General features: G+C 40.4%; 1 protein-coding gene across 1 annotated transcript in view; it reads right to left on the reverse strand.

The window, feature by feature from the left end:
• Positions 1-12,307, reverse strand: part of XPNPEP3 (X-prolyl aminopeptidase 3) — a 50,370-nt gene that overhangs the window by 22,643 nt on the left and 15,420 nt on the right. Inside the window, exons 6-8 of the mRNA XM_060245394.1 lie at positions 11,261-11,374; positions 1,277-1,362; positions 70-253 (exon numbers count right to left, since the gene is read on the reverse strand). Coding sequence (XP_060101377.1) covers positions 70-253; positions 1,277-1,362; positions 11,261-11,374 — 384 coding nt within the window. The remainder of the gene's footprint in view (positions 1-69; positions 254-1,276; positions 1,363-11,260; positions 11,375-12,307) is intronic.

A 12,307-nucleotide genomic window follows, 5' to 3' on the forward strand; every position in this document is an offset into this window, starting at 1 on the left:
AATGTTTTGTTTTCCTTTTCTCTGACAAGTAACAGAAGCTAACTGAGAAGTTAAAAAGAGGCCAAGTACCTTGAAGAGATGGTTCTCAGTAGTGCTCTTCTGTAAGATTCCCAAATCTTTTAGCTTCTCTCCAATCAAGGTCAGCATGAAACTGTATATGTTCTCTAGGCTCACACCCGGAGAGCAAAGCCTCAGACAGGATTTCTGCACTTCTAGTACAGCTTGGTACAGCTCTGCCTGGGGACCTGTGAATCTGAGAATGCAAGGTGCCAATCACCATATTTAAGTAGAAAGGGAAGTCATTCATTAAAGAGTTCAACCAAGATTTTTGGGCCTTGTAGCTTGATTTCACTTTGGAATGCAAATGCAGAATCATATCTTTTAAATGCTTCCCCCTGTCAAAAACATTATGTGCATAAACAAATTAGTATATTACAGAGAAGACTAGGCAGGAACACTTTCTCCGGAACTGCTAGTTTCCAAAAACTGGCTTTAAAAGGGGGTGGGGGGATTAAATTAATTGATTTGCTCCAGTACATTCTGAAACAGTTCAGTACCATGTGATATTTCTGAATGTGCAGAGTGCAGAGTGACTCTGCATTACTTCACTTCTAAGCCATTCTACTGGAGTGTATGAAGCAAATCAGGTAATAGAGATTGCTAATATAAGCAATATAACACTGCCATCCTAAGCAGAGTCACATCCTTCTGAGCACAGTGACTTCAGCCAGTTTGGTGTAGTGGTTAAGTGTGCAGACTCTTATCTGGGAGAACCGGGTTTGATTCCCAACTCCTCCACTTGCACCTGCTGGAATGGCCTTGGGTCAGCCATAGCTCTGGCAGAGGTTGTCCTTGAAAGGGCAGCTGCTGTGAGAGCCCTCTCCAGCCCCACCCACCTCACAGGGTGTCTGTTGTGGGGGAGGAAGGTAAAGGAGATTGTGAGCCGCTCTGAGACTCTTCGGAGTGGAGGGCGGGATATAAATCCAATATCATCATCATCATCATCATCTTCTTCTTCTTCTTCTTCAATGGACTTAGAAGGGGTGTTATTCTGCTTAGGATAGCATGGTTAGAAAGCCTTGGAAACACAGTGAAACAGAGAAGTAGCAGTGATAACAGCCACTTTAAAACAACAGCAAATGAATCACAGATGTATGAAAATTACACTTGGCCTCTTCCTCCCTTCTCCTTTCTGCACTGAATGGGTGAAGGCAATGCAGTTTCAACAGCCTCTTAAGAATAGCACATGGTATTTCCCCTACTGGGAACAGCCTACCTGCCATTGATGGGCCATGTGCGAGTGATGTCACTGACATAACAGGAAGACTCGCATCCTCCGTCCAGTAAAACCATCTCTCCATCCTGGAGCAATGAAAAGTGACCAGACAATATCCCTTGATATTCAAGAGTATGATTGAACCTCAGACAAAAAAGAATAATTTTTTTCCCAAACTGAATATATATTGCCTACTAGAGAAAAATTAATCCAACTTTCTCATTGGGCTGTAGTCCAGGGAGCTTAAAATTACAGTTTTCAACTTTAGGACCACTATGTCCTGCAAATGTCTCCCCTGGCAAAACATACCCCATGGCAAAACATGTTTAACAGCTGTTGTCATGTTGGTTCCATTTAGTAGGCAGTGCAACAATGATAATATCCTTTAAGGAGCCAATTTCTGCTGCCACAGACTTGGCTATGATTTGGAGTGGCACAGAACTCTTCCATCTGGCAGAATAATTTAAAATGAACTAAGCTTTTTGCAATGATTGAAAAGCCATTAATAGCCAACAATCTTCTACTGGAAAATGAATTATATATATGTGAAGCTGGTTCAATAGAACATATAAACTTACTCATTTTGTATCTCTTAAAGGGTAGTCCATAGCAGCGTTAACACCATTCTAAGTCCACTAAAGTCAATGGGATCAGAAGGGTGCTTAGGATTGCACAATATATAATAGCAACTTTCATACATTATTTTTAACTGGAACTAGAAAAGCAGAAATGTCCTTTCAGCAGAATTTAAGATCACATTTAAGATCACAAACAATCTCCATTCTGGTTTATTCACAGGCTTGCACAATTAAATCCTGCTCCATATGAATCTAGTGTTCATGCAAAAGAAATGTTACTTAACCACAGTAACATTGTCTCCATGCGCTGACATGAAAAATGAATAAAACAGCTTATTGGATATTCCCTTCTGCTCTCTTAAAATTGCCTATTGCAGATTCCACCTTTTATGCACTTACCTATGCTTAGTGGTTAAGGTGGGATCCTATTTTTGTGGGAGTGATTTAAAATTAGAGACCATTTGTAGCATAAAGACCAGTGTTCAGAGCTAAATGAATGACGAGGTTGTTCCCAAACACTTATAAAATGTTTTGTTGTTGCTGAAATTTAACAACAATCTGTTGGAGGTCCTGCCTTCTGCCCAGGTCCACTGGCACCTGTTTCAATCATACTTTTTTTTAATCTGTCAATGATCTATGAGACAGTTGAGCTCAACTGGATAGTGTGCTTACAAAAGGCTTGGCTGTTCTGGTGAACCTCAGAATCCACTACAGAACAACTGCAAACAGAGTTCTTAAGCTGCAGAAGAGAACAGCAGAGATGGATTAATTTGTTTTAAGATTCAATTCCCATCAATAATCTGCCACCCAAGAAAAAGTACACCTGCTCTCTTGCAACAAGGAGATCCCACAGTATTCAAGTGCTTCAGCTGTTCATTATCACTCCTATATTCCTCCTTCCTCCCAAGTAAAGTTAATAGGAGAGATTCCCCTCCCCCACAGAAGTCTCCTCCCCTTTTCTGATTATTAGTCAGCTGTTAAAAAGCTCCATGATTTTGGAGACTGACAGGTGTCAAGTGGCTACATTCCCCGATATTTTTAAAAAGGGAGTCTTGGGACAGAGAATATCTGCTTTTGAGTATTGCCTGCACAATAAAATATCACACTGTAGGCCTGCATCCACATAAACAAAGGTAAACAAACTTAGGGCTATTTCAAGGAGGCATCATTAAGATAGGACTGTGCATTATTTATGACTTCTCCACAAAATCTTTATGTACTGATAAACATTTTTCTTTTTTAAAAAAACCCTCCACAAAGGATCATGTTTTTAAAAAAACCCTCCACAAAGGATCATGTTCATAAAGCAATATTCCAGATCTTATTTGTTCTGCACTGGAGAGCAAAAACACGAAAGAGTAGAATTTTCTTATTTATGCCTTTAGAAAAAAATACACAAAAAATTTTGGTCCCTGATCTCTAAAGTGAGTCGCCAACCTACAATAGGGAGCATTATTTCTTCTCAGTATTTTTCTGTGCTTTTTATGCATGCATACCCAACAACTGTTCTACCTCAAATTTGTGTCCAAAATTTAACACCATAGCTCAAAGTTACTGTATAAGAAACAGAGAATTTGATCAATAAACTTAAACCAGGGAAGGTCTCTGGTCCTGATTTTTTACCTCCAATTTCTTTTTTTAATAAAATCAAATGGCGGGGCCCTATATTAGCGGAGGCCTTCATGAAAATAAATGAGTCAGACATAATTCCTGAGAGTTGGAAACAGGCAATTATAGTTCCCCCAATCTATAAGAAAGGTGACAAATCACACTGGGGAAATATCACCCAATTAGTCTTCTTTTGGTAGCAGGCAAGTTGTATGCATCCTGTCTGTTAAACAGGTTATCCAGCTGGACAATAGAAAATTCCATACCGGCACCTTAGTAAGCAGGCTTTTGTCTAGGTTATTCCACAATAGACCACAATTGCACTGTCCTATCTTATTTAAAAATATACATAATCCTCTAGTGGATCAATTTATGTTGCCTTTATGGACTTAAAGATGGCCTTTGTCTCAGTTCCAAGAAATATATTATGGCAGAAACTTGGTGGTTATGGTATCAATGCTCATCCGCTTTGGCTCATATGCTCATTATATGAAATATCTGAAGCTCGAGTATGAATTAACAAACAGGGACTGTTGTCTGACTCCTTCAAATTGCATGGATAGGCAAATATGTGTTCTGGCACTCTCCTTTTTAAATCTTTATATAAATGATTTTCCTGAGAACTCTGGCTGTCCAATTCATACGTACCTGTGCTAGCAAACACCTCAATTTGTTCTCTTATGTACACTGATGACACTGTTAATAGCTTGCTCCCTAGTCAGATTGCACCATTTATTGAAAGCATTCAGAGATTATTTTAACAATGAGGGCTTAACCATTCATTATGATAAACCTAATATAGCAGTTTTTGCAAAGAACCCCTGATTCACCTCCTATGCTTGGCAACTAAATGGCAACAAATCACAACAAATAAACATCTACAATTACTTAAATATTAAATTTCAATCCAGTCTGACCTGGAGAAACTATTTAGGCATTATTAGGGTTTGTAGAATCTTTCGGGATCAAGTGCCGTGTTCTACTGGAGAAAGTTTTCCTTCCAGACGTTTCGTTCTCAGCTGCGGAGAACATCCTCAGTGGCGTTGCAGCCGGAGCAGGCGCTCAGACCTTCTTGGCTGCTGTGCATTGAGTTTCTCCAGTAGAACACGGCACTTGATCCCGAAAGATTCTACAAACCCTAATGATGTTACCAGCCAGGAAAACCTGAAATCTTTGATATTTAGGCATTATAAAATAGAAGGCCAGTCTAAAGGAATCCAGCACTTTTTCTTCTCCAGAGGTGGGCCACATATTCCCTCTGTTATTATGCTATTCCCTCTGCTATTGCGCTATTATGCTCCTCAAAGCAAAAATAATTACCCAGCTTCTTTATGGTGTTTCCTTGGGGGCTGATCTAGTAGATGAGCATCTTGATGCTATTCTGCATAGATTTCTAAGAAAGTTGTTAAGTGCCCCTTATTGTATGGCAGGGATTGCTATTAGAGTTGTGCTGGGGATTTGCTCTCTGGAGGCAAAAGCATGGGCATTAATCTTTAGTTACCAATTAAAATTTCTTTTGGCCTTTCCCAAGGGTAGCCTTTTAAAATTCGCTATTAATGGACTCGTATGTTGATCCCTAGTTTGGGTATGGAGATGCCAAACTCCAGAAACTGGGATTGAAAAATACCGTTTTTTGCTCCCAGTAAAAAAAAGACTGTTTCAGTGGACCTAAATAGCACTGTTCTTCATGCCCGTTGTGTGTGCTCTCCTGCTTTTTTTGGATTTACATATTTAAATTCTTGTTGTCCATATATGGATTTCTTTTTAGCCAGATTCAATGTACTACACACTGCCGTTTTGAGTGGGCGCTATTCTAAAAAGCCCTACTCCAAGCATTTATGTAGATGTGGAATTCAGAGGATACTGTCTAGAAACAAGGATTAGCACTTCTTCTTCTCCTGTTCATATCTATCAACCACAGGGGTCCCAAATGTGGTGCCCATAGGCACCATGGCTCTCGCTGACACCTCTTCTGGAGCCTACCAAGTGTTTTTAAAAAGTAGGTGGGTCCAGATGGTCACTGGAGAATATTGCTATGCTGCCTCTCCAGAATCCTGCTTAAATGCAACTTACAAATAAAAACCACAGTATTAAAACACTGTGTATATTTTAAGTGTTCCTGTGGTAACTACCACCAGTATTGGTTTTATTCTTTTACCCCTCTTTTCCATTTTATTTTTTGAATTTCCCCTTCTTCTCCCCTGCACTTGAACTTCCTCTAGGGGTGTGTGTATGCCTGGCTCCACCTCTCATGGCAGCCATTTTGTGGCTGCATTCACCACCCTCTGTCAGAATTCCAAAGGTGTCCATGGGCTGAAAAAGGCTAGGGAACTGTGACCCAGCCCATGACAGAAGTGAAAGAAAGAATGATAATGCAAACAGAATATTCTGAATTTTAATCTTGAGATAGACTAGAAAAATATCTCCTTTATACTATAACTGAAGTTGACTCTTCTTCCACATGCTTACTGCCACTTGCTCTATCTCTCTACTCCTTTTTTGCTGACCAATCAAGATTGAGAGTAGAGATACATAACAGGAAATATTACTATATATACATGAAGACATTTAGGATTCAATTATGGTTTCATTCTGTCAAGTTATAACTTCCACATATCCTAGAAAGCAGATATACATATAGCCTAATTTCTAGAAATCATGTGGTTCATGCAAATAACATGGTTTGGGCAGATTGCATTGTCAGTAGTTTCTGTGCCAATGGTCCTGTGTACAATCTGGGTTGCTGTTCTGGTATGGACACTAACCACTAGAAAAATCTGAAAAGCAGACATTTCTACAGCTCTCCCTCAAACTGGGGGACATCAATTGTACTACAAAATTGTCAAGATAGTCCCACATTAGAGAGATAAAATTCAGTAAACACCTGGTACAAGCTGATATTCTGTTTACCAGGAAAGTCTTAAAGAGAGACATCTGTAATTTTTTCCTTGACTATTTACTTAGGGTTCCTATGAGCAGGCCCAGCTCTTATGACAAAGTGTCTGGAATGAGGGAATAAACAGGTGAGCTTAACAGATATGCAAGTTCAGCAGCAAGGTGAGAAACCAGGGCACTAGTCTCTTAATGTCCCTAATAGGGTAAGCAGACTTTCCACTAACAAATCCACATAAACAGGAAATTTCTAAAAAGGGGGATTAAAACAAAAACCAATTATGAAGGTAGAATGCCAGCAGCGGGTTGGGGGCTATCTAGTGTATTGCACTGAGTGTAACATGCATCTGGGCTACTAGACAGATGTTAATGGGTGTGTGATTGGTGCAAGGAGCATCTGGTTCTCAGGAAATGAGTTTGAACCTTTGAGGCCAAGGAGGCTGACCAGAAGAAGCAGAGACAGTTAGTTAAGCACATGGATAAGACTCTCAGGGATTTGTTTTAGGTTTCCTACTCCAAGAACAGCAACCCAGCTGCTGTCACGGAGCATGAGGATCAAAGGGAAACAGGGCACCATGCTGATGAAAGTGGAAATGTTCCCTCAGAAGGGAACCCTTCTACACTTAGTGAGCAGGTATCCTTTCCATCTCTAGGTAGGAAGGGAGGTGGACTCTTAGTAGTTGGTGATTTGATCCTTAGGCATGTAGATAGATGGGTGGTGAACGTGCATAGAAGAAGATATTGGATTTATATCCCACCCTCCACTCTGAAGAGTTTCAGAGCAGCTCACAATCTCCTTTACCTTCCTCCCCCACAACAGACACCCTGTGGGGCTGGGTGGATGGGGCTGGAGAGGGCTCTAATTTTAAATCACTCTGAACATTGGTCTTTATGCTACAAATGATCTCTAATTTTAAATCACTCCCACAAAAATATGATCCCACCTTAACCACTAAGCACAGATAAGTGCATAAAAGGTGGAATCTGCAATAGGCAATTTTAAGAGATGAAGGGGTAACTGTTAATGTTCTACAGGGAAATAGATTAGGGCTGGTCACTGAGAGGGTGACAAATGATATTGACTACCTAACAAGGTCTAGATGCCACAGGAGGAAGGTTTCAGGCCTAATGCATCTGGGAAATTATAGATGTTTATATACAAATGCTAGAGACATATGAAGTAAAATGGGGGAGTTGGAATGCTTAGAGTCAGAGAAGAACACAGACATTGTGGACATTTCAGAAACTTGGTGAGATAAGGAAAATCAGTGGGATACAGTGATTCCTGGGTATAAATTATATCAGAAGGACAGGGAAAGAAGGGTCGGGGATGGAGTGGCTCTGTATGTCAGAGAGGATATACAGTCCAGTAAGACTGAGAATGTAAGAGAAAAAATATTTGCTTACAGAGATGCTATGGGTGGCAATATTGTGCCCAAGAGGAAGTTTAACTCTGGGAGTTTGTTATTGCCTATCAGATCAAAGATTAGCATATGATTTTAAAACAGCAAAAGAATTAAGGAAAGCAGCTAGATGAGATAACTGTTTCATAATAGGTTATTTTAAATACCCACACAATGATTGGGTCAATATATGTTCAAGTCAAGAGAAAGAGATTGCGTGTCTAGATACTCTAATGACTGTGCCACAAAGAAGATGGTCACAGAACCCACCAGAGGAGATGTGATCCTGGTCTTGGTCCTAAGTAATGCTCAAGACCTGATGAGAGACGTAAATGTGATAGCACTAGTCAGGAAATGTGACCATGTTATTAAGTTCAACATGTAGGTAAATAGGGACTGACACAACCACTTTTAACTTTAGAAGGGGTAACTTCTCTCAAATGAAGGGGCTTGTGAAGAAGAAAAAGGTAAGGAGGGTCAAATCCCTTTGGGAAGCTTGGAGTCCATATAAAACTCCAATCCTAGGAACTCAGATAAAATGTATACCACAGGTTTAAGAAAGATACAAACAGGTATTTTAAAAGGCCTGCATGGTTATTGAACAAAGTAATGGAAGCAGTAGAAGGTAAGAAGGATTCCTTTAAGTGGTGGAAGGGTAGTTCAAGGGAGGTAAATAAAACAGAGAACAAGCAGTGGCAAATAAAATGCAAGTTGGTGATCCAACAGGCAAAAAGGGACTGTGAAGAACACACTGCAAAAAACTTCAAGATCAACAATAAAAATTTCTTCAAATAAATTAGTAGCAAAAACCAGCCAGAGAGGCAGCGGGGCCCTTGGATGGGCAAGGGGTAAAAGGATTACTAAAGGATGGTAGGGAAATGGCAGAGAAGCTGAATGCATTGTGGAAAATGCAAAGTGCTTACCCACTCCAGAACCACAGATTTCAGGAGGGGTGTTGAAAGACCTGAGTCAGACTGAGGTGACGAGAGAGGAGGTCCTACGAATGATGGGCAAATTAAAAACTGACAAAGCACCAGACCCAGATGGCATATATCCAAAAGTTCTGAAAGAATTCAAATGTGAACTTGTGGGTGTCCTGACAAAAATATGCAATCTATCATTAAAATCTGCCTCCATTCACGAGGACTGGAAGGTAGTTAATGTAACTCACATCTTTAAAAAAGTTTCCAGAGGAGCTCCAGGGAATTAGAGGCTGGTCAGTCTAAAGTTGATACTGGGAAACCTGGCGGAATACGTTATTAAAGATAGAATTAGTAGGCATATTGATGAACAAATCTACTGAATAAAAATCAGCATGGATTCTGTAAGGGAAGATCTTGTCTCACTAGCCTGTTACAAGTTCTTTGAGGGGGTGAACAAACATGTGGACAAGGGTGACACAATAGATGTTGTTTACTTAGACCTCCAGAAAGCTTTTGATAAAGTGCCTTATCAAAGGCTCCTAAGTAAACTCAGTAGTTAACGGATAAGGGACAAAGTCCTCTTGTGGATAAATATGGGTTAATTAACAGAAAACAAAGAGTGAGTCTAAAATGGGAAGTTTTCACAGTGGAGGGTGGTAAGCAGCGGGTACCACAGGGCTCAATACTGGGTCCGGTGCTTTTTAACTTGTCATTAATGATTTGGAGTTGACAGTACACAGTGAAGTGGCTAAGTTTACAGATGATACTTGTTCAGAGAGGTGAGAACCAGGGAGGATTATGAGGAACTCCAGAGGAATCTGTCAAAGACAGGCAAGTGGGTGTCAATGTGGCAAATAAGGTGCAATGTGGGCAAGTGTAAAGTAATACACTTTGGAGTCAAAATCTTAATAATAAATACACATTGACAGGGTCCAAACTGGTGGAGGCTGACTAAGAGAGAGATCTTGAAAATGTCAACAACCCAGTGCACAATGGCAATAAAAATGTCAAAGGCTATACTGAGGATTATTAGGCAGGGAACTGGAAAACAAATAGCCAATATAATAATGCCCCTGTATAAATCAATGGTGCGGCCTCACTTGGAATATTGTGTACAGTTCTGGTCACCACATCTCAAAAATATATTATAGCATTAGAAAAAAGTGCAGAAAAGGGCAACTAAAATGTTTAAGGGGAAAGCTTTTCCCTAGGAAGAAAGGTTAAAAAGGTGAGGACTCTTTAGCTTGGAGAAACGAAAACTGAGGGGGTGACATGATAGCAGTTTACAAAATTATGCATGGGATAGAGATAGAAGTACTTTTCTACTTTTCTCACAATACAAGAACTCATGGGCACTCAATGAAATTAATGAGCAATAGGTTTAGAACAGATAAAAGGAAAAACTTCTTCATCCAAAGAATATTTAACACGTAGAATTCACTGCCACATAAAGTGGTGCTGGTGGTGGCTACAAGAATAGAGAACTTCAAGATGGGTTTAGATAAACATATAACAGGAGGTGGTGGCAGCTACAAGCATAGACAGCTTCAAGAGGGGAATGGATAAGCATGGAGCAGAGGTTCATCAGTGGCTATTAGTCACAGCTTATCATTGGAACTCTCTGTCTGGGGCAGTGATGCTCTGTATTCTGGTGCTTGGGAGAGGCACAGAGGAAGGGCTTCTAGCCCCATTGGTGGACCTCTAGATTGTACTTGGTTGTTGTTGTTTTTTGGCCACAGTGTGACACAGAGTGTTGGACTGGATGGGCCATTGGCCTGATCCAACATGGCTTCTCTTACGTTCTTGTATGGCACAGACGTTCATCAGTGGATATTAGCTGCAAGGTATAGATGGAATACTGCAGCTGGAATGCTCTGTATTCTTGGTGCTGGGGGGGGTGTAACACAGTAGGAGGGCTTCTGGAATATGGCCCCGCTAGTGGATCTCCTGATGGCATCTGCTTTTTGGCCACTGTGTGATACAGAATGTTGGCCTGGATGGGCCATTGACCTGATTCAACATGGCTTCTCTTATGTTCTCAAAATGAGAAATGTGAATGGTATCCCAAAGCAGTTGAAGTCATTCTGAACCAAATGAAAAAATTGCTATTTGGTACTTAAAACCTGGGACATGAAGCTTATGTCCTAATTTAAGCAGAGCAAACCAAGCCACACAAAGATGGAATATCAGGGCAGCTGATGTGCAGACACTCTTTAAAAGCATTCACAGTTGTTGAACACAGATGGTTCACGTGTCAAAATAAAGATCTTAATGCTGCAAGGTAGTAGTACTGGAACAAAATGACATACGAACTCTCTAAAGGTAACCCACTGATAGGAACTAAATGCACACAGATGTAGCAATCAAGACTCTGGAGTGCAACTCCAGCTTTTGCTGAGGCACACTTCTGAGCAGACATGGTATAGATACCCTTCTCAGCAAGTAGGGGTCACATTTTTGCAGGATCCACAAAACAGCAAGCCCTCCATTAAAAAAAAAATCAAAGTAGTTTTACAAGGATCTTATGTGGATCTAGCATCAACAAATTACAGCAAGAAATTTTACAATCCATTTGGTTACCTTGATGAGCTGGTTATTTTTCACATAATGCAAAGTATTGGATCTGTTGCCACCGGCAACCACAGGAGGATAAGCCAAAATGTCAGCACCACGAGCCCGACACTCAAATTCAAACTGGAATAAATCAATCAGAAATTAGGGAATTTGTTAATTCTGGTACAGTGAAACACTGCTCATGTGTAATGCCTGTTAGCCTGTATACAGGACAGCAGCCCAAACATATATACAGATCAGAGAATGCTGGATTTCGAAGGAAATCTAGGTTCAAATCTGTACTCAATCTAAAACTTTCTGTTGGCTTCAGGCCTATCTCAGCCTAACACACTTCACTGGTTGTAAGGAAAAATAGAATAACCGCATACAGGTTGTCCTAAGCTTTTTGGAGGAAATATATAACTGTGATAAAGTAAATAAACCAAACACTCTAAGGAAGATGAACCCAAACATTGGGCAGGGGGGATGTAGACAAAGTAAAACAGCTGGAACTCATATAGCAATGTGCACATCTAGCCTTTGCCAATTCTCCTGTACATTGCACTTATGTGGTTCCACACTGATTCTGATTAGGGCCTATTTCTACTGCTAGGAATTGTGTTCTTAATAGCAAGATACTACGCAGGTCTATTCAATGGGGTTACTTCCAGGAAAATGTTCTTAGGGTGGCATTGTTAGTCAAAGCACTTCTTGCAGAAAGGTAAAAGCAGCACAGAAAATTAGGAGGTGATTTTAATTTGAATAAACTGCTTTTTTCATGACAGGCTCCATGCTTTGTACCATTTTTAAAGCATTTATTTTGGGAAAGATGCATACTCAATGCAATGGTGCTGTCCTTTTATGGCAGGTTCACATGAAAAGGTTTTGCTTGATTCCTAGATTTTTCCACTTGTGCCCATCTTTGCCTGTTGTGGAGGTAGCACTCTCATTATGGAGTGTGCTCCTATCCTGCTAGGCACTTTTTGGCTCCTTGAAAAACACTGATCTTGCATAAGTGGAAGCGCCCAAGGAAACACACTCTGCAGTGGAGGACTGCTCTGCAATGTATGAAGA

The sequence above is a fragment of the Heteronotia binoei genome, chromosome 8 (assembly GCF_032191835.1).
Source record: "Heteronotia binoei isolate CCM8104 ecotype False Entrance Well chromosome 8, APGP_CSIRO_Hbin_v1, whole genome shotgun sequence".
NCBI lineage: Eukaryota > Metazoa > Chordata > Lepidosauria > Squamata > Gekkonidae > Heteronotia > Heteronotia binoei.